This window comes from Triturus cristatus, chromosome 7 (genome assembly GCF_964204655.1).
Source record: "Triturus cristatus chromosome 7, aTriCri1.1, whole genome shotgun sequence".
In the NCBI taxonomy this organism is placed as follows: Eukaryota; Metazoa; Chordata; class Amphibia; order Caudata; family Salamandridae; genus Triturus; species Triturus cristatus.
In genome coordinates this window covers 606,345,251-606,367,261 of record NC_140590.1, presented here as the reverse complement: position 1 = coordinate 606,367,261, position 22,011 = coordinate 606,345,251, and the positions used below count along the sequence as shown (strand labels likewise).

Genomic DNA, 22,011 nt, shown 5'->3' with positions numbered 1-22,011 from the left:
AAAATTAGTGGAACATAGCTTTTTATTAAAATATAATTACATTACTTTAACATAATTTAATACATTGCTTTTAATAATTATTACACATCAAACAAGATCTTTTTTTTACTTTAAGTTGGACTTTATTTGTTAATAATGCTTTAAAAAACTAATGTTATTTTAATATTTTCATAATAATTGAAGATTTAATTCAAAATTAGTTTAATAGTGCTGTATAGTAGTAATACTTTATTTGGTTGTAATTAACCATCAAAGTGTACACATACCAAAATACAATAACACTGAAACGTTCTTTAAAAATACAATATCAATCCATTTATACTTCATCCAACATAAAAGAGCAATTATATAGAATATTAAGAATACTCTCATGTTCTATAATAAAATCAAATAAAAATACATCAGCAATACCTAAAAATAGAAATATCCAAGCAGCATCATAACAATTCATAAAACAACATTCCCGCAGAAGCAATAAAGAAACAGTGCAATCGAGCCACAGAAATTAAAGGATATATTAAGAATATCACGGAATTTCAAGAAGAATTGAAACCACTGGAGGTTGACAGTGTATGGGAAGGACTAACAAAATGGGTTTCTTCAATAGGGACTTGGTTTACTAATCTTGGGAAAGGTATTATAGGTGAAATAGTATTTCCCTTAGTCAGTATAGCAATAATAGTCTTAACGCTAATGATATGGTACAAATGTTGCAAAAATGGAAGGAAATATGAAGTAAATGGAAAGGGAAAGAAAAGAAAATTTGAAGAGATACAGCTAGAAGAGATGAAAGAAGAAATATATAAAAAGATACAAGATTTGAAAATTAAAGATGAGGATAAGAACGAAAAGAATGGAAAGGGAATTGATATGTGCTAAAGTTGGCATCTGGTTGGGATGGGTGTTTTGTGATGGCTCAAAAATGCCATCAGATAGGGGATTGATGGAGCAAGGACTCGTAGAAAAGAGACTTGCTCGGAAACAAACCTCTCATTTAACTTCTAACCTTGTATTAACTATGTATTGTATAGATTAATATACACCACATTTTACATAAAAGACAGAGAAGCTTGCCTACGTTTCTTACTAATAAGTAACTCGAGTGAAATTCCTAAAATGGCTGCTAACGGGAAATCTTTATTGCGCATGCGTCAAGTGCATCTACGCAGTATGACGAGTAGTTGCATGGAGGGAATTTCTTGCACCTGCACAGACGCTATTAAAATGGCTGCTAGAAAGCTCACATCCTTAGCATCTGCTCCGCTGAAACTAAACCAAGCTGTTGTACTAATGCTAGTGCGGGGAAAGCATTTATAAGTAAATGGGGTTAGAGTAGAGATAGGTGGTATACAGTGAAACCATTTTATTTTGAAATTAATATTTGTCTTTCCTATTAGTATGTATTTGGGCCTCTCGTACGAAACCAGAGTCTATAACCCACCTGACCTCCGCACATGTGTGGTGTGATTGAGCCGGAAGAAGTGATGTGACTCTTGAACAGAGTCCAAGGATGCAAAAGATACATACCCTGGCAACCAGCACTGAAGTCCTCTGAAATAAATGGGAACACATGAAAATTATACTTTTGTGTCTAATAAGATGTGAATACGGGTGGGAATAAAGATTTATGAATACAAAATTAAGGGGTGGGATCTTTGAACAATGGACTGAAAGACTAAATTGAAAAATAAGCATGGTGTGATGATCATCCCCCCTTGTCTGCCCAATCAGAGTTAGTATTTTTGCGATATTGAAACATTAATGGGTGGTACATGAATGTCGAAGAGTATAATTGAGGTAGTCTTACTTAGTTAGTCAGATGGAGATGGAGTTAAGCTGAATGCTGCAGAGCTCATGATGCTGTCGGAGTGATGAAGAATCAAATGCAGAACTATCTATCCTATAATTAATTTAGAAGAAGATCGCTGAAGAATCCCGAGGAGGAAGAGAGTGTCAGAGAGGGGTGCTACCAAGCGTTGGTGTTAGAGAGGTCATCTATCCTGTCCTGATTCCTGTCCTGAAGCCTTTCTCGCCTGATCTTTCCCAGGGGACCCTTCTCAGCTCCTTGGCCAGGGGGTTTGTTTTCACACCATCCTAGGTAAATATATTTTTGTGAATGTGCAAATGCGCTTTTCTCTCTATCCTCTCCTTTCTGAGCAACGACATTGCAGAGTATGATATATTTGTTTGATTGATTGATTAATTGAATCTTCCTTCCTATGAGTGACAGAGACTGTACTGTACTCTGAATGTAGTTCACATGAAATTAATTTAGATAAAGCCTTTAAAATGTTTCCCGAGTCTGTGGTCATTTCATTGCAAAGAGAAATAATTCATGTCATTTCACCATCAACTAGTTCAACTAATGGTCCATTGACCAGAGGAAATAACTTTTTGATCAGTGAAAGATTAGTTAGGAATGATAGGTAACTAATCTGGAAGTAAGAAGTAACACAAACGTGTACTCCAGTTGTTGTACTGGCCTGTGTGTGTGTGTGTATTTGTTTTTATGGGCCCAGGTGAGTATATAGTATTGGAGTATCTGTTCCTGGTTCACCGCTGGATCAACGGCAGATGGGCACAATCCAATTGCGATGTTGAATATAGTTCTCAGGATAAATAAACATTCTCATCTTCATCATTCAGACCACATGCAGGGCAAATAATACATACTGACAGGTAAAATATCTTAAGGGGAGGGTTCCATGACGAAAACATATATACAAACTTCTAGCTAGAGGTCTAATCTAAAAATTACTCAAAGACGGGCAAGAGTTTGAGATCTAAAAACAGATTAGTCAGGGGGCCATTTGAGCTGTTTGTTAGATATCTTTCATTTATGTAGGCCCAAGAGTGAGCTTTCACAACCTTAAGATCATCTTTACAAATCACAGTTGGATTGTTCCAGTAGTTCTGTATCCCCAATTTCCCCAGCCAAGCCGAAACAAGTTTAACCAAAGGAAGAGTCCTAGCTCTTGGAAATTTTAATAAGTCAATAAGTGAATCTTTATAAACTCCTAACTTGTGTATAGTCCAAAGGCGGACCCAGTAAATTGAAAAACGTTTTAGTGTTGCACAATTTTTTCTTTTATTCTACATTTAAAATATATCATAAAAATATTTTAATTACTTTTTCAAGTTTAACAAACGTTTTACATTTTCCCTATACGTTATCAAATGGGTGCCAATTTAAATCTTCCCAATGCAATACCAATAGGGTTATGATGAAGTATAGGTAAAATATTAAGTTTAATACCCTTAAAATAAGTAGTGAAAATAATATATTATGTATTAATAATTAATAAAAGTGATTTATAGTATTATTTAAACGTAACTCATTATATTTTAAGAAACATTGTTATATTCAATTTTCAAATAAAAACTTTATTAAATATGTTACAGTTCTAGATATTTGCAACATTAAACTAAATATACTTATATTTTTGACTATTTTATATAATTAACTTTAATTAAATTTTACATTAGTTCCTCTGGCATTTTATTTTAGGCCCCTACTTCCATTAATATCTATGGGAGGGTTATTTGAGCTGGAGTACATTTATTACTGTTTTTTTTATTTTTACCATAGCATCGTTAGAAGTGTGGTTTGAGAATAGGAATGGCTTACTCTTTTGTGGGTGGATGTACATTTAGTAGTAAGTATTCCCCATTTTCAAGATACTCCTCCCTGTCGCGCCCACGTTTACTACTAAAATGTACACTTACATGTACAGAGACTGAGTCTGAAGTCAGGGCAGTGTTCACCACATAGAGGAAGGCAGGTGAGGCGGAAGGTGAGTATCATTTTGTAGTACTTTAGTAATACTAATAAATGTGCTGCAAAAGGCAGTTTGTCAGCAGTCCCTGATGTGTCTGATTTTTATGTTCACCTACACTTTGAAGATGCATTTGCTGCAAAGGCTTGCTTGTATGGAAATATGGATCATGTGATGTAATGGTATGCTGTCTCCACATATTAATGTCCTTAAAGAGAAGAGGCACATTTTTTTAAATGTCATTTGGTCTACCATTGTGGAGGTTCATCTCATTTCATGCATCAATGGAATATTGACTCCTGGAAGCAGCACTCAAACCACAACTTAGATATGGCACTACTGTGAAGAATATATCAGACTCATTTTGAGTTGTAGACTGAGGAAACCAAGGTGGATGCATATGAAATTCATGTATGTATTTCTTTTTTCTGGAATTTAGCTTCTGATATATTTGTCCCAACAAAAATCATGTTCTTCATATTTGTTACAATTGTATTATGTCAACAATTATTCAGTGTGACAATGTTTTCAAAGGTAAATACATATTCAGCCCAGTCTTATGTTAAACAGTTCATCCTTTTGCTTTTTGGTAACCAGTGTTAATTATTGGATTGTATACAAATATTTCATAAACATAGCTTAAATCAAAAGTAAAATCAGAATTATTGTTTTGTTTTCTTATTTTCTTTCACTTCCTTTTTCACCAAAAAGGTGCACAGTGTCTTGGCATTTTATAATCCATATATCCTGGACATGTTAGTGGCCAGGGTCTTCGGAAACACCGAATCATCCCAATTAATCCTTCCACTATAATCATTTATTCTTGGAAATGTACTATGATCCTACTATGATGTGTCAGTTTTAGCGAAAAAGGCTAATATTTCTGCTCAATTGTCCTCTATTGGCTTCAACATGGGTCCAGCTGGCCCCTTCTACATAAATTCTGCATTGCATGGGACATCACCCCTTACATCAGGAATTGAGAATCCGGTAATCCTGTGTCTTCTATCAGTGAATCGTCACCTCATTTCCCATCCTCAAAACAGTTACTAACCATGAATATATTCGCACTGGTCAACTTCACCATCCTGCAGGACATTAAGAATCCCCCTCTAGTGGTTGAAAGCACAACTAATGATAGTGCTGGGGCATACAGTGGAATATGTTGTATTTTTCTATCTATATTTGTAAAGCAGGGCATAGCTATAAACACCAATTTTGGGAATTTGGTAGATGTGGCAAGCACTCCAAAAAAAGTGCAATGAATGCTCCCAGCTGAAGGGGTTCACTGATATATTCCAATTCTTCAAATGTTATACCCTCAAACCATATAGCAACCAACTGTAATTGTGGAGCAAGATAACACATTTCAAAATCCAGTGCTCCAAGGCCTCCCTCCTGAATCATTCACTTCCCCAGATCAAAGTTGTGGGATCCATATTGGAAGATTTCCCAAAAACTATAGGTCCCTTAGCAGCATTATCGTCTTGGAGAGGGCTGCCAAAGCCATTAAGGGCAACTTCAAAGTGGGCCAAAAAGAGACATAGCCCTTCAATGCATCCAAGGCCCTGTCCAAATTGTGCTCTGAAATGCCTCTGTCTTCCTGATATATTTTGACACCTTGGTACTTAAATATGTGTAATTCCCATGCTATACTCAGCTTCTCTACTGTCCTCGATGCATTGTGAAGCTCCTTAGATATGGGGAATATGCAGGATTTCTCCCAATGTGTATAAAGACTTGATATTTCTCTAAGTAAGTTGATCACTCCATGGGATACTAATATTCGGTTTGGAGAAGGAAAAGGAGCATATTATTTGCAGAGAGAGATAGATAATTCTCTGCATGCCCTTCTCTCCTGACCATGCTAGCAAATGGTTCCATCGCTAACGCTAACAAGATAAGGGAAAGTGGACACGCCTGCATAGTTCCTGACTTAATCTTGAATGCTCAGATTGTTTCTGACCTATTCGCACTCCGGCCTCAGCACCAGCTTGCACAGGGCAATCCTCTTGTCCAACTGTCATCCATGTTCAAAAGTTGCATCACTGCTCTGATATACCCAAATGGTTTACATAGGCCAAAAGAGACTAACACAACACCTGTGTTTTGTAGAAAAAGGGTTTCATCAAGAATCCGAAGGGGCTGCATTATTTTTAGGGAGGTATTGCATTGGGAAATGAAGCCAATCTGGTCATCATGGACTGTATCTTGTAGACAGGGTCAAAGGCTAAGGAATGGAACTTTACTAAGGGTTTTATAATCTAAATTCAGCATAGATAATGACCCATAGGAGACCACATCTAGCGGGTCACTATTTCATTTGGGAAGTGAAATGAGCAGGGCATCTCTGGTAAGCCTGGCAAAACACCTCACTCCAGAGCCACCCTGCACATCTCAGTGAGGTGTAGAGCAAGCAGAGGGAGTATCTGTGATAAAATTCAGATGGGAGACCATTAATCCCTGGCGTTTTACTGCTGGCCAATGACTTAATGGCTGTTTTAATATCTTGTTCAGTAATTGGTCCACTGTTTACCCCTTTAGCTTCATTGGACACAAATGATACATTTGCTTTATCCAAGAACACTTCAGTTGAAGCATCCATGGCCACTGTACACCTCTGTACAATATTGTACAAATACTTCCTGAATTTCAAGTTGCATGTACACAAGTTCCCCTGTGTGGGTTCTAACGCATTTTATGGGGCTGTCTCTGCACTCGTCCTTGACCAGCCAAGCAAGAAAGCATCCTGCTTTACCACTATCTGGGTGTGAATTTGCCACATACTTTTCATAATTAGAAGCCTTTAGGAGTTCCACCACAGTGACACATTATTCTTTGGTTTCAAGTAAGTCTTGCTTGTATGCTGAATCCTTAACCACTCCTTTGGAGAGATTCCTCCAGATTGGTTGATTCCCTTTCTAATGCCTTTCCAGCCCCCACCCTTTGACCAAGTCACTAACCATGGATTGCTACTTCAAAAGCTTTTCATTTGGAGTGACTATTATGGTAAAGTAGTCTCATATGGCTTAGGTAAACGAGGGGTCACAAAATAATGGGTCCTATGGTAGGTCAGGCTGGAGGCTCCAAGTTGGGGTCAGTGTCAATTTCCTCCTCCACCCTGTGTACATCAACAGTAGATTATTGTTAGAAGTGGGGTTTCTGACATTAGAGTATGTACTCTGTACAAGCAGGATCCACCACCACTCTAGTCAGGTTAAGCTAGATAAAAACAAAAAGATAACTTGTGCTCCCCCTCTGGTTGCTTGGCTCAAAGCAGTCAGGCTTATCTAAAGAGGCAATGTGTAAAGTATGTGTGCAATACACGCACACGCACACACAGTAACACAATGAAAACACCACAAACATACTCCACACAGGTATTGAAAATAGATGTACAGCACAACCAAAATGACAAAAATCAAATAAGTAGAACCGAAGTTATGCATTTATAAAGGTTAAATGAAAATGTAGTGCTTAGAAGCAAATAGCGCTTAGTGGTTAAATAAGGTTGCGCTGGACCAGAGATCCAAAGTTCAGGCAGACCGCGTTGGAGGGCTGGCCGGCTAAAGGACTCATGCAGGTCCTGCTCTGAAAGTACCTTGGATAAATGAAGCATCAAAGTTGACGTCTCGATGCATCAGTTCCGATCCAAGCAGACAATGAAGGCTTCATCAACGAACACCTTCATAGTGCAAGTGCTGCGTCGTCATCAAAATGCGCTTTCCAGCATTGTTGTGCCACGCAGTCCGTCAGAGCCATGTCGTCGATCGGCTCCTGCGTTAAAGGGCAATGCTTTGTTTTCAATCGATGGTTATGCACTGCAGAAGCTCACTTCCAAGGGCCCAGGACTGAACAGAGACTTCAGAACAGAGGGCAAGCCAGAAAGCCCTTGGAGTCACTCTGGGTTCAAGTGAGATGGGCCCATTCTTGTTGTCAGCAGGGCAAGGACCAGTAGGTAGCAAGGAGGCACAGCAAAGAAAACACAGTACTTCCAAAGCAGCAGTCAAGCAAAGTGGCAATCCTTGTAGCACAGCAGTCTTTACTCCTGGCAGAGTTTTTCACAGGTCCAACAGTGTTCTACCTTGATAGGGTCAGAGCCCCAGTGCTTACACCCAGTTTTGCTTTTGAAGTTGGGGTGACTTCAAGGGAGGGTCTTTAAAATGTGCACAGGCTCTTTCTTCCCAGCCCTGGCTCCAGACTATCCGTAGGGGTAATCAGTGCTTTGTGTGAGAAACAGGGCACTGCCTATTCAGATGTGTCATCCCTCCTCTTCCTGCCCAGGAAGAGCTGTCAGAATGCAGATGAGTTCTGTGTCACATCTACCTTTCCTGTGTTTGTGACAGTCTAGAGGGAATGTATAAGGTGTTGCTGTCACCTTGCCCAGACTTGTATTGGAGACAGGCTGAAGGCACACAGAACAGTAAGAGCAGAGAAATGTCCACTTTCTGAAAGTCCAACTTTACCAATAACAAAGATTTATCATTACCATTCCACGGATATAAAACCTTATGCAGTCACTCCTTTCCAATCAGGAATTACAGCTTAAAAGTGTATTAAGGAATTCCCAATGCTAACCTAGGAGAGGAGCAGACCTCACAGTAGTGGTAAATGAATTTGGGGGTTTGACAGTACTATGACATGCACAACTTACCAATACATGTCCTACCTTTTGCTTACACAGCACCCTGCCCTATCGGCTACCTAGGGTCCACCTTAGGAGTGACTTATATATAACAAAAGGAGAGTTTAAGGCATGGGCAAAGATTGTAAATGCCAAGCTAAAGTTTCAATAAACTACACAAACGGGCCCTGCAATGGAAGGCCTGGAACAGGTTTGAAAAGCTATTTGTGTGGGTGGCACAATCAGTGCTGCAGGAATTTACAGGCCATGGGTATATGCTATACTACTTTATAAAGGATGTACAAGTAAACTAAATATACAAATTGTGTACACACCAATGTTACCATGTTTTTAGGAGAAGCACATGAACTTTTGCACTGGTCAGCTGTGATAAAGTGCTCAGAATCCTAAGGCCAACAAAAATAATCAGCAAAAAGAGGAGGTAAACAGGCAAAATGTTTGGAAAAAGATCACCCTAAGGATGACAGGTCTAACAATTGTGGTCTTGGTAAATTATAGGCTAAATATTCAGCATGGTAGATCTTCTCCCTGACCAGTGGTGAGACCATCAATCTGTCAAGCCAAACATGTATGTCATAAACAAGGGAATAAAAACAATAGTCCCTATAACTCCTATTTCTAGTTTTTTAAACATTGTTAAGCTTTCAGTTCCTTGCCCACTCTCTAAAGTATTGTTCTGCTGTGTGTATCGTTTAGTCCACCTGTAGTGATGAGAGCCAATCAAAGTCTACATTTTCCCCTGTCAAGACCTATGCCTCCAGTAAGGTTTATACAACAAGGAGACAAGGGTGGTCAGAAAGTGTGCCTGTTCTTTATTAGCAACATGGATACTACCCAGTGAAGGGGAACCATCCAACATGCCCTGTATGATAACATATCTTTTGATGTGCCAACTGTTGTTACACTGCACACAAAGGGGTCCCCAAGTCAGAACCAGATCGGCGCACCCAAGAGTAGGATGAGTAGGCTGTGGCAAATATTTGGCCCCTCCATTATCTTGTATTTTCCAACCTCTTGCTCCACCACATGCGTCTCTTGGAGGAGTGCAAGGTCATCCTTTCTCCTTCTCATGTAAGGGTAAACTCGGTTTTTCTTGCTAACAGAGCCAGTGTAAATATATAATTAGGACATCATCATCTAGTAATATAATGTGTTAACTTAACAGGGGTCTGTCATTGCAGGGGAATTCCCCTTCAGACGGACAGTTTGATGCGTGATCTGAAAAAACAATGTGTACCCAGGATCAACCACAAATGTTAATGTTTCTCAAACTCAAACTACAGAGGATAAAGCCAGTGGTCAACTGCCCACTAAACAAAAACATGACCTAAAGTACAATGCAAACTCCTCAGCCCTTACTGGGTAAGGGATTGCTAGGTATTTGAGTGACTACTTCTTGGCTGTGTACTCATTCCACCAATAGTCATAACATATCTAATCAAATAATTGTCTACCAATTTCACAAGCTCAAGTGCTTCGGTGTTGGTGTATAGTGCTTAGAGGCCCAGTTATAAATGTTCATAATTCATTGACTGTTTGGTGTTGGCTTATCCCAGGTGCTGTGGCCGAGCTTTCATGTGAGTTATCTGTGGAGTGGTCACCCTGGTTCTGTGACAGTGTTGTGCAAAGTATGGATTCTGTGCTACACTGCCACTCATTCTTGGCCCACTTGTCTTTTGGAAGAATAACAAACCCTGAAGGTGCCCACGCATCTATATCTATGTCACTTCGAACAGGCAGGTTAATGCCATGTTGCACCATCTGTGCCTTTTTTATGTCTTTCCACACAGTCCCGGGCACTGTTACAGTCTTCGAAAAATAAAGTCTGCTCATATACCATAACAAGAGCATGAATTGGAGGTCCAGTTCTTTCAATTCCTGCTTAGCTTTTAGAAATGACAGAGCATATCAACAAGGCGGCGATAAAAAATTATCGCCACTTTTGTGTCTGTTTTCGGACGAAAAGCGGCGATAATTTTATCGCTTTATCAGCAAGGTCACGCTATCGCTTGAATCCTTGCCTTAGCGCCCTTTCCCGTAACGCCCACCTTTGCATCTCTAATGAGATGGAAAGTGGGCGTTCCGTCCCAAAATAACTGGAGAATTGTTGCTAACTGACATTTCTCCAATTATCAATGGGCACGCTAACAAGCATAGCGATAAGAAAAGTAGCGCTAACCTTGGTTATCGCTACTTTCCTTACGCCTGCTTTTAGTTTGACTTAGCGATGATATCCAATGGAAGGTGGATATCATGGTTAAGTATGCCCTGCCCTAGCAACAAGCTATCACCAAATGTTGTGCGATTATCGCTGGATTTCCAGCGATAATCGGACATTTGGCACCTTGCGGCAGGAATTATATCGCTTTTCAGATAAGCGTTGCTGATAGCACGCTATCTCAGCGATAAAGTTCAGCGACAGCCGGCGATAATTATCCTAGCGCTAAGTGCGCTTAGCGATAATTATCGCCGGTTGTTGCTGATATGCCCCGACGTTCTTTTGCATTGTACCACTATGGCAAAATCTGGAAAAAATGACCACAGGGTAATTTTCCACCTGCGGTCAGCCTAGCGCTTGTTCCTTTTGTAGTAACGTGTCACTTTAATGAAGTAAGCATGCAGCCACTGGCCTCAGAGGTACCCCCAGTGGTGGGCGCCTGGCTGGTACCCCGTGTACTATTTAAAGTACAAAAAGGAAATGTGTGCTTGTATGTTTGTGCATTTCTAAAGTACAAACCTTGCTGGCTAGCAACAGAAATGTACAGATGGCCGCCCCAGAGGGGCTTTCTATTTTGTGAATCTTCCCAATACCTGCTGCAATTAACCATGGGGAGCAGGGGAAAGTGAGAGAGGCACCAGGAGCGGCCCTGGGCTTTCAAAAGCAGCCTTCAAGGACTCAAGTCTTCTGGGGAAATCCCCATTGGAATAAAAGGTGCTGCCTGTATGAGAATGACCATGTTAGGGAAACCTCAGCTGGTGTCTGTTACTTCGAGACTAGTCTTACCTCGGCAAGTGTAATTTTGATGCAGCGCACGGACTTGTTGCAGGAGGCACTCTAGAGTCTCCACCTGGCCCTTATGCTTCGGTTCTCGACCATCGTAGTCTTTCCAGTCTGTGAAGCAAACAAAAGAGGAAACAGAGCGAGACATGAGGATCTGATGTTCAGAATGCATCGAGTTATATGAGCTCTCTGGTTTATTTTACCTTAGCACAGCATTGGAAGAGAGACCATATTTGTTCATTGTTTTCAACTGTGTAAAACCCCATCGTTCTTCACCCTTTCATCCCTGCTCCCTTACAAATGTACTGTGTTGGGAGCAACTGCATGGACGTAACTTTATAGGAGAGCAATGTATTTGGTGTGTTTACTTTGACAGTGAGCATGCCAGTGAATTAGACTCACCCTTCATTGGAATAGGCTACATTTAATGTCAGAATGAGAAAGTATGCACAGCCTGTGCATGCACTTTATAACAGACACTCAATAATAGAATGTGAAAAATCTGAAATTAAGGTCGCAAGTACATTCAATGACCAGCGGAAACAACGAGGGGCTTATTTACGACTGGGCTTGCATTGCGCTCTCACCACGTAATGTGGTGCATGTGCGACTCAAGCCCAAAATGCAATTTATGAAGCCACGCAAATCACTGCATTGCAATGCTCTGCACCAGAGAGCCATTCAATGGGGGTTGTGTGGGTGTTCCCTGGCAACATCCATGGATTTTGTGCATTACCAGATTTACCAAAAGTGGTAGACCTGGGAATGCACAAAAATGACACACCTTCCCAGGTGAAGCGTAACGAGGCGAAATATACTTTTTTTCCCTTGTTACTGTCTGTTTCAGAGTAAAATACATCAGGGGCAGGTGCTTCTTCCTGCACAAAAACAGTCCTTCTTACAACGCAGGCATCCTTGCACCATGGTGTAAAGGTGCCTGTGTTGGTACTGGGCAGCCAGACAGTACCAGTAAAGGGAAAAAGGCAGGAGTGTGCCGTATTCTTTTTTTTTTTTTGAAAAACCTTTATTTTATATCAGTGACACAGCTATTCAGCCGACATCCCGGAGGTACGGCAGCTTTAGAAGTTCAACACATGCTTGCGTCCACATATCATTGACAGGAGAGCCAAAGGTTCTATTTTGCATAAACATAAATACAACCCTAAACACAAGCAAGGCGAAAGGTACAGCAAACACCAAGAGAGGTTCCCATCAGGGGGGACGAGCCCCATCACGTCCAACAGGCACTGATCTATAGTAAGGGAAAGGAGGGAAAGGCAGAGATTCTAGAAACAATCACATATCAGCGGGAAAGTCAAAGCCGGAAAAGGACTAAGGGGAAAGTTGCTCCTCAGGCGGATCCGGGTCGGGGAGCAGGCATATGTCCCCTCTGTACTGGTTCCATGGCCCCCACACAGCATGCCATTTCCGAGGGCGCCCCCGAGCACAATACACTGTCTTCTCCCTAAACATGCTCCAGTCCATGTTTTCCATCCACGCTGTCAATGTGGGCGGCCTATTGGAGCCCCACAGCCGAGCGATATCGCGCTTGGCTACCATGTTCCCCAGGGTCACCCACTGAGTCTGCGCCGCGTTGTGGTCAGTAGGACTCCAGACATTCAGGAGACAACATCGCGCCTCAGGCTGCATAACAATTCCTGTCACCTCCCCCATCACCTCATGGACTTGCCTCCAGAACTCCATAATCGCACCGCATTCCCAAATAATATGGAGGAAGGTACCCACCATACCACAGCCTCTCTTACATAGGCCCTCCTCAGAAAAACCCATGTGAACCAACCTGGGCCCCGTCACGTAGACCCTATGGAGTATTTTAAGCTGCACCAGCCGCAGGCGCGCGGGGATAGCGACCTCTTTGGGAGAAGAAACTGCGTACTGCCAATCCTCATCATCTAGTTCAAGGCCGTCCCGTATCCATTGGGCGCGCAACCCTAGGAGAAGATCCGCCCGAACATTGATAAGCTTCTTATAAATGAGCGAAATCGTGCTCTCTGGCATGTGACCATCCAGGATCCGATCCTCCAACGGAGAGGACTCGGGCACCTTCTCCCCCTCCACAAGGACTGACCGCAAGGCGTGGCGCACTTGTGCATATCGGAAGAACTCCGTGCTCCCCAGCTCGTATTCCTTCTGCAGCTCCTCGAACGACTTTATCTTACCCTTAACCAAAAGGTCTCCAACCCTGGATATGCCGATCAAATCCCATTTCTCGAACCCTTTTGTGCGCCAAAGCTTCCCCAGAATCTCGGAGTCGAACAGAGGGGTGGCAAGGGTAAGCTTACCCCTCCAGCCCAGCGAGTCCGTCGCCACCTTCCACACATGGACGGCCACTCTGGTGGGCCCCGTGAGGGTGAGGTCCGACGATTTCGAATACAACGCTCTGTGGTAATTACCCCCACGGAGCAACCAGCAGTCCATGGCGAAGCCAGGGCTGAGCGCCGGACCATAGACACCATGGTTAATCGCGCTCAACTGGGTGGCCCAGTAATAACGTTGAATGTCTGGAAGCGCGATACCACCGTCGTACCACGGAAGCGTCAACTTAGCGACTGCGATACGCGGACGCCCGTCCCATAAGAGCGTGCGCTGGTGGCTTTCGATCTCACGGAAATAGCTGGCCGGGACCAGGTCAAGAGTATTCTGCAGGGCATAGAGGAAACGGGGAAGGGACATCATTTTAAACAGTGCAGCGCGGCCAAGGAGGGAGAGCGGCAATCGCCGCCAGCCCGCCACATCCCGCCGCAGGCGCACCAAGGGAGGGAGCAAGTTCTTCTCGTAGCGCAAGATGGGGTCGGTGGAAATATAGATCCCCAAATACAAAAAGCCCTGCTGGGCTATCTGGATCGAACAGTTACGCGGAACAGGCGGGACATCCCCACACAGGACATACAAGTGTGACTTCCCCCAATTAATGACTAGGCCCGAGTTTCTACCGAAAGATGTCAAGACGTCACAAACCACTATCAGAGATTTCTTAGGCGAGGCAAGGTATAACAGAATGTCGTCAGCGTAGAGTGAAATACGGTCTTCGTGGTCAGGCGACCAGCGAAGCCCACGTATATCCGGGTGCCACCGTATCCACGCCGCCAACGGCTCAAGAGCAAGGGCAAACAGCAACGGCGACAGGGGGCAACCCTGCCGGGTGCCTCTCCCAAGCTCGAAAGGTGCCGACGCTCGCCCGTTCACCACGACGCTTGCAAGAGGCCCCTCATAGAGCAGCCTCACCCACCCCACGAATCCAGGCCCGAAGCCGAATTTGTCCAGCACCGCCCACAAGTATGCCCACTCTACCGTGTCAAAGGCCATCGTGGCGTCGAGGGACGCCACAATAGCCGGCTCTCGTATCGTACCCGTCCTGGCAATCACTCCGTGGAGGCGTCTAAGGTTTAGTGCAGTGTTACGGTGCGGGATAAAGCCCGACTGATCCGGGTGGATCAAGTCGCCAAGTACCCGGACCAGGCGGTTCACGAGAATCTTGGCAAGGATTTTCGGCTCGACGTTGAGGAGCGAGATCGGCCGATAGGAGCCACACCTATCCCGTGGCTTTCCGTCTTTATGTATGACCACGATCGTCGCCAGCCGTTGATCGAGCGGAAGAAACCCGTTCCTCCGCGCCTCCACGAACATGGCGGTCAAGTGAGGAGCAAACTTATCCGGACAAAGCTTGTACAGCTCTACCGGCAGACCATTTGGGCCCGAAGCCTTGCCGGAGCGCAACGCACGGATAGCACCTGCCACTTCGTCTACAGTGATATCACCATCGAGGTCCTCCCTATCAATGGCGGAAAGGCAGGGCAGAGCGGTGTCACGCAGAAGATCACACGAGTCCTCAGTCGATCTATCCGAGACCGAGGCGTATACCGTACGAAAATAGTCTGAGAAACACCGGACTATACCGTCGGGATCAGTGACAACCTCTCCCCCATCAGTCAACAACTCCAGCACCACACGATTAACACGCTCCTTTTTGTCTAGCCATGCCAGCAATTTCCCGGCCTTATCACCAACATCATACAACCACCCCTGCTGCTTCCTGTGAAGGGTCTTTGCGGCATTTGTCACCAGATCCCTATACTCCAATTGCTTCAGGCTCAAATTGTGCAGCGTGGACGTCTCAACATCCCCTTCCAAGGCCAACTCTAAAGCCGCTATCTCGTCCTCCACTTGTATCACCTCGGCGTCTCTCCGCCGCTTGGCGGCCACTACCAGGGATAAGGCTTCTCCTCTCAGTACAGCCTTAGAAGCTTCCCACAAGGAGACCGCAGAGTCAACTGAGCCCTGGTTTTCTCGAAAGTAGTGGTCAACTGTCTTCAGCAACGCGCTGCGCAGCTTGGGGTCCCGAAAGTACCAGGGGTTAACGGGAGCCACCCTGCTCCCACCACCCGGCTCATGTCCAGACGTGCCCACACCGGTGAATGATCTGATATGCCCCGTGCCATGTGCCTAACCTCAGTTACCAAAGAGGCGTGTGCCACCAGAGTGAGCAGATAATCAATCCGGGAGAGACTCCCGTGGGCCCCGGAGTGGAAGGTGTATTGTCGCTGAGTGGGGTGCCGCAGCCTCCAACAATCTACCAAGCCAAAAGTATCAATAAAGTCAGGAAGCCGCTTCTGAGCCCCCCCGGTGTCTCTGGGCGGGTGCCTATCTAGCATTCCAGAACCAACCGCATTGAAATCCCCTCCCACCACTAGCATCCCTTCGGGGAGTTCCAACAAGGCCTTGCCCAGATCAGCAAATGTGGAGGCCTGCAAGGCAGGACGGACATAAACAGAAACCAAAACCAACGTTCTGCCCTCCCACCTCCCCGACACGGCCACAAAGCGCCCCCTATCATCAGCAATGGTGGAGTCAACCTCAAATGGTAGGGAAGCTCTGACAAGTATGCCCGCGCCCCTGGATCCCAAGGAAAACCCCGAGTGAGCAATGAATTTATAGCCCTTACTGTTAAGCGCATAACACATATTCCCTATAAGGTGGGTCTCCTGCAAGAGGACCACGTCTGGCAAGGTGTGCCGTATTCTTTTGAATGTGGCACATTCCGCCCATTTCTCTGTCATGCAATACAGCAAGGTGACTTGGTGCTCTGCGTGACTTTCTTATAAAAATGCCACATAGCTTTTAAAAGTAAGTCTATATATCTACTCCCGCTAAACCAAACAGACTAGAGACATCGCTAAATGCAGAAAACTGATCAGTGGGCAGTTCTTACACTTACAGTCTCTGTGGGCAAGTGGAGGCTGTACTGAGTAATCTTACCACAACTCATTAGCAGAACTGGAGGCACCTATTAGGGGCAAGGTGCTGCACTGGATAGGCTGGGAGCAGCATTTCCAAATGCATGCGCAGACAAGGATTTGGCATCCTGGAGTGCCATTTTGCAAGCCTGTGGTTGTGGCCAGAGGGCTGCTTCTCAAGTAGATTTGCTGCTGCTCAAATAGATCTTCTACTCAAATGGTAGCAAAATGAATTTGAATGGCTGCGTGCTCTTGCGCACCTCATGGTGCAGTTCATGCTGATTTTTCAGCACAGCTTGCACTGCTGGCAATAAATTGCAGCATAAGCAGCACCAGATGTATATTTTCCACCTGATTTGTGGAACTCTGTGGAATTTCACAGAGTATTTATGTAACTCTGCGGAAATCCATGGAGTAAAACTCTACGACTTCTGCCCACACCTAATTTGCATTGGACAAGACCATGGGGAAAGTTACTTAATACACAGTAATGCCTTCCATGCAGAGATTGATCTGTGGTATGGACATCGCATGTCTATTCATTAGGAATAACCCTTGGGAGAAGGAGCTGTTTCTCTGAGTGTGTGAGCAGGGGGTGTTGTGGGGGCGGGACACAATAAGCCTTTTAATTGAAGGTGTTCTGTTCTTGCCGTGGTCTCTTTCTTCAAATTTTATGCAGGCCTTTAGAAAACAAATATAACTCTCAATAAAAAACTGAATTATAGATCAATAAGTGAGGGGTTCTAGGAAATAGATAATGAGAGTAAAGCTTAGAATCCTGAGGTGAAAAACTAAACCCTTATTAAAAGTAATAACAACACAATTGTATGTTGTGTGTGAGTCCCAGACCCATCCACTACTATTCAAGGGTTTTTGGAATTTTGGTATTTTAAACAAAGAAATATACATGGTCTGTAGGACGAAAGCTCCATCTCCATTATTGAGCATTGTTAACTCATAAACAGCTTTATTTCTCACTCCTGTTTTAGATGGTGGCCGGTTAAGGAACTCCTATATAACAGGATCATAGTGGGCATTGACGAAATCCTGTGGAGGTATTTTATCTATACTTTAAATCAAGGACTCCTTAGTCCCAATATGTGTTTAATGCGGTTACACAAGTGACATTGTGTGTCAGTAGCTTAGATGGGGGCACAACCGCTCATTTACTTGGAACCAGGAATTGTTTTTTTACCACCAAATCGTGATGCAGTGCAGGAGCGACAAAGTCAGAAAGGGGAGAAAGAAGGAGAGGGAAAAATATAGAAAAACAGTAAGTAAGAAGGAAAGCAAGAATAAAACAGAACCTACAAGAGTGGGATAAAGAGAGCGAGAGCATAGGGTAATGGAAGAAAGGGGCATGAGGTGGAATCAAGACTGGACAGACAAAGGATTTTGCACCCTCACAAGTCAATAGTACTGCAAAGGACTCCTATGAAAATCATTGTACCCATGTACGTACTTAGTTATTTATTGCAAATTAAGCACTTGGCTAAGTTTGATTTGAAGCACACAAACATCTTACATTGTTATTGTGCTTATCAACAACGATGATCATTTCTATTGAGTTTTTTAACACGCTCTTTGTCAAATCAAGAATCTATTTGAAAGAACATTCAATCTGCACATTTAGGGCCTGATGTAGATCTTGGCAGAGTGAAATAATCCTTCAAAAACGTGATGGATATCCCATCCGCTGTATCACGATCCCATTATATCCTATGGAGATTGTAATACGGCAGACGGGATATCCATCATGTATGTGACAGGGCATTCCATCCATCCGAGATCTCAATAAGTCTCTTAGATATCTGTATACTGATAGATGAAACAAAAAAGTAGAAGGTGAGGTGGCTGTCCTCCTTCTCTGTACTCCAACCAAACAAAAACTAAATAAATTAAATTGACCTGTAATGGTGCAGTATGCAAACCATGATTAGCTCTCACGCCATACACTACTTATGGTCTCACACACAGCATCACTGATGACATCTCCAGCAACAACATCAATGACTTCATCGATGACATTTCAATTGGCATCCATGATGACATCTGTCAGAAACTGGGTCATTAATTTGGAAACAGGAAAACCCAACCAGCCTAATAAACACAATCTGTAAAGGCTAAAATAACATTTTTAAAGGTCCTCTGCTCAGTCACTGCTATGTATGACACAAACAGGCAGGAAATCCCTCAGAAAAAATATGTTTTATGTTCAGGCAGTACCAATGATTTTAAAGTCAGAAAACACAACAAAATAGAATTCCTAAATCACTTTTTAAAAAAGAGAGAAAAATGTAACACACATAAGACACCAGAATTATCAAAAGTAGAAAAGGAAAAACTAGAGGTATAATATTTTAAAGGTTTTAATCAAAAGGCACTTAAAAAAGGTACAGTACTGATGAAAAGTATCCGTTTTCAGTTGACTGGGAATTAGACATGATTTCAGGCTGACTGCAATGGAGCAGAAGTCGGATACACCAAGTGAGTCATCGCTGTCAAAGTTTTTACCTTGGGACTTCGGGGGATATTTAAAGTTTGGTGGATGGGATGCTCTCTCAAAAAGTAATGAATAATCCACTGGCTGTATTTCAAGTGCTATTTTATAATAAAGCAGATGGGATGGCCTCTGCCAAACTCTAAATAGAGTGCTCACCCACTTTTTTAGAGCTCAAATTCTTTCAGCAGGACTAGGTCCAAGGTTAAAGCTTACATGAATCCTTCCAAGTCAGATATGTCATCTTTGAACTAAAGCTATAGGTTTTGACACCAAAAGCTCAGAGTGGGTTAAAGCTGTATTTTATAGCCACAGAGGTTGCTTCAATGCTGGGCTAGTCAAGCCACCTCACCCCCAATTCAAGGATTCCCCTTCAGAATTAGTCAAGTTTTTGGTTCTCAAATCAACATGAGGAGCAAGACTTGAAAGTTTAGTCAGTCAGGGCTGCATGAGGCCTCTGAAGTAGACAAATTAGTCCTATTTTTCTCCATATTTTGGGAAAGTCACTATTTGTCACTCCTGCATTTGTGAGGGTCTCAAGGCAGGCATCTAGCAGCTGGTCTCCATCGAATCATGGCTCCTGCAGGGTCCAGTTCACAGTGGTAAGTTTGGCTTGTTGGAGTCAGGAGTCCTTCACAATTTGTGTGTACCGGAACAGGCACAACAGAGGACTGTCTCTTGAGCCTTGTAGAGCATTTTCAGTCCTTGGATGCCAACAGACGTTAGATGTCCTTGAGTCTTTTTCTTCTAGCAGGGTTTATATTTCCTTATGTGTCTTTCGAGGCCCAGGAGTGTTCTGAGGAGGTAGAGGTAAGATGCAAGTCATATACATTGTACTAGCCAGGAATTGGCATCCAATCCTGTCTACGTCCTTGCCCTATGACTCACTCCATTTGCAGGACTTAATTTTCTCTTTGCAGTAAAATTTACAAAAAGCCCTTAATTGAAAATTTCCTATCCTTTCTTTCATCAGGCGGGGATCTGGCCCTTCCTTGGCCTCTCAACTAATAAGATGAGGTCTCATCCTCTTTTTCATGTCTGCCCTCTTCCCTATGGCTAATCCAAGAAAAGTGGGCAGTTGTTCACTATACCCCTTCCTTTCTGGGCCCAGATGCCAGCCACTGTCCTCTCGTAGCTGTGTTGCTGACTTCTAGCCACTAATGTATATTGAGCCTCTGGAGTGGGCTGTGAAGCACAACTAGTTCTAATCCAGTTTTGTCTCCCCCTTGCATGTGAATAGAACCTCTTGATTGATCTGAGATATAAAACAGGCTTTAACCTAGTTTTGTCTGAAGCAGCATAAAGTTAACTTTGTAAAGTTACGTTCTACTGAAGTTATCAAAAATGTATTTCCAACATGAAATTAGCTTTTTGTAGCTACTTGGGAAACATTAAATCATTTTGCTAACATTTGAAGTTGCGAAATAAGAATTAATGTCATACCTTGGCCTGTTCATGGAAAATGTAGGACTGGGTGGAATGTTTCATAGCTACAGATTAATGTGAGCTGGTGAGCGCGGGAAGATTTGGCATCCTCTAGCATGATTTTCTAATGTGGGCGGTCGTGGTCAGAGGGCTGATTCTCAAGTAAATTTACTGCCGCTCAAGTAGATTTTCTACTCGCGTGGCAGCAAAATCAACTCAAATGGTGGCACAATCTGGTATACGGCATGGTACTGTTTGTGTTGATGTTTCAGCGCTGCTCATGCAAACAGCTCTAAATTGCAGCGCAAGCTGCACATAATGCATCATTTCCACCCATTGGCAGAACTCCTCGGAATTCGGCTGAGTGAAACGCCGCAAGTTCCACCCACCCCAAGGAAAATGTAGCCTACATTACACAGTAAAAACAGCTTTGCGGTGTTTATTGACTGTGAGGGCACACTATTACTAACATGTAGTACGTCACTGTTCCTACTATATAGCATGTCACTTTATTTTATATATAGTAACCACAAAGCAATGTGAGTACTCTATAAGGTTGACATAATAATATATAAAAATAGATTTCCCTTCAGTTAATAGGCACTTCTCCTTGCAAAGTGTTACTTCAGTGCTATTAAACTGCAGCTCAGCCAGACCACAGTGATGTCCCCCGTGCCAGCCATCAATTCTTGTCTGATATGTGGATGGTGTACATACATACTGCAGCCCACTGCAGCATTTAACTTCTATGCTATCAGAGCAACTTTTGTGTTAGCTTACAATGTCCTCACTGAAAGTTAAATACACCAGTTGGGTGAAACTAATTGGTAGTGTTACACTACACAGAGTCCTAATAACAGCAACAATGGGCTCCATCAATGATTTTAGAAAACCCAGGCTGACCATGCAAAAAAAGGTGGATTTCCTACCATCACTGATTAAATCACACATGACAGAATGGTTATTGTCCTATTAGTGATACAGGTAAGCAGCAAATGGTGCTCTCTCCTGTCCATCGTATCTTTAGGTCACGCTAGGTGTAGCCTTTCATAGCACCCTTTGGATAATTCTCAATATGTGTCTTCCTGTGAAACATTATGCTTAGTTTTCCACTATCATGAAATACTACCCAGATGTTAGTAGTAGTAGAAATGAGAGAGTACTTCAACTCTGATTCTACCTGACATTAAATATGAATATCATGTACATCATAATAATTTTTATTATATTACCACATCTTCTGCACACCGTGGACCTTTGTATGAGATACATGTTAGACAGACAATGTCCTTTCATCAGAGTCTGGAGTCTAGCCACTCCCTTCCTTCCTTTTTTTTAACCTTTCAAAATCTTATTCTGTGAAAAATGCCATAAAACTTACCGTTGTTATGTGCAATAAAACAGTCAAG

General features: G+C 43.1%; 1 protein-coding gene across 1 annotated transcript in view; it reads right to left on the bottom strand.

Annotated features, from left to right (window-relative positions):
• The window catches only part of ANKFN1 (ankyrin repeat and fibronectin type III domain containing 1), a 1,480,122-nt gene that overhangs the window by 664,377 nt on the left and 793,734 nt on the right, over nucleotides 1-22,011 (bottom strand). The window contains exon 8 of the mRNA XM_085614412.1: nucleotides 11,426-11,533. Coding sequence (XP_085470538.1) covers nucleotides 11,426-11,533 — 108 coding nt within the window. The remainder of the gene's footprint in view (nucleotides 1-11,425; nucleotides 11,534-22,011) is intronic.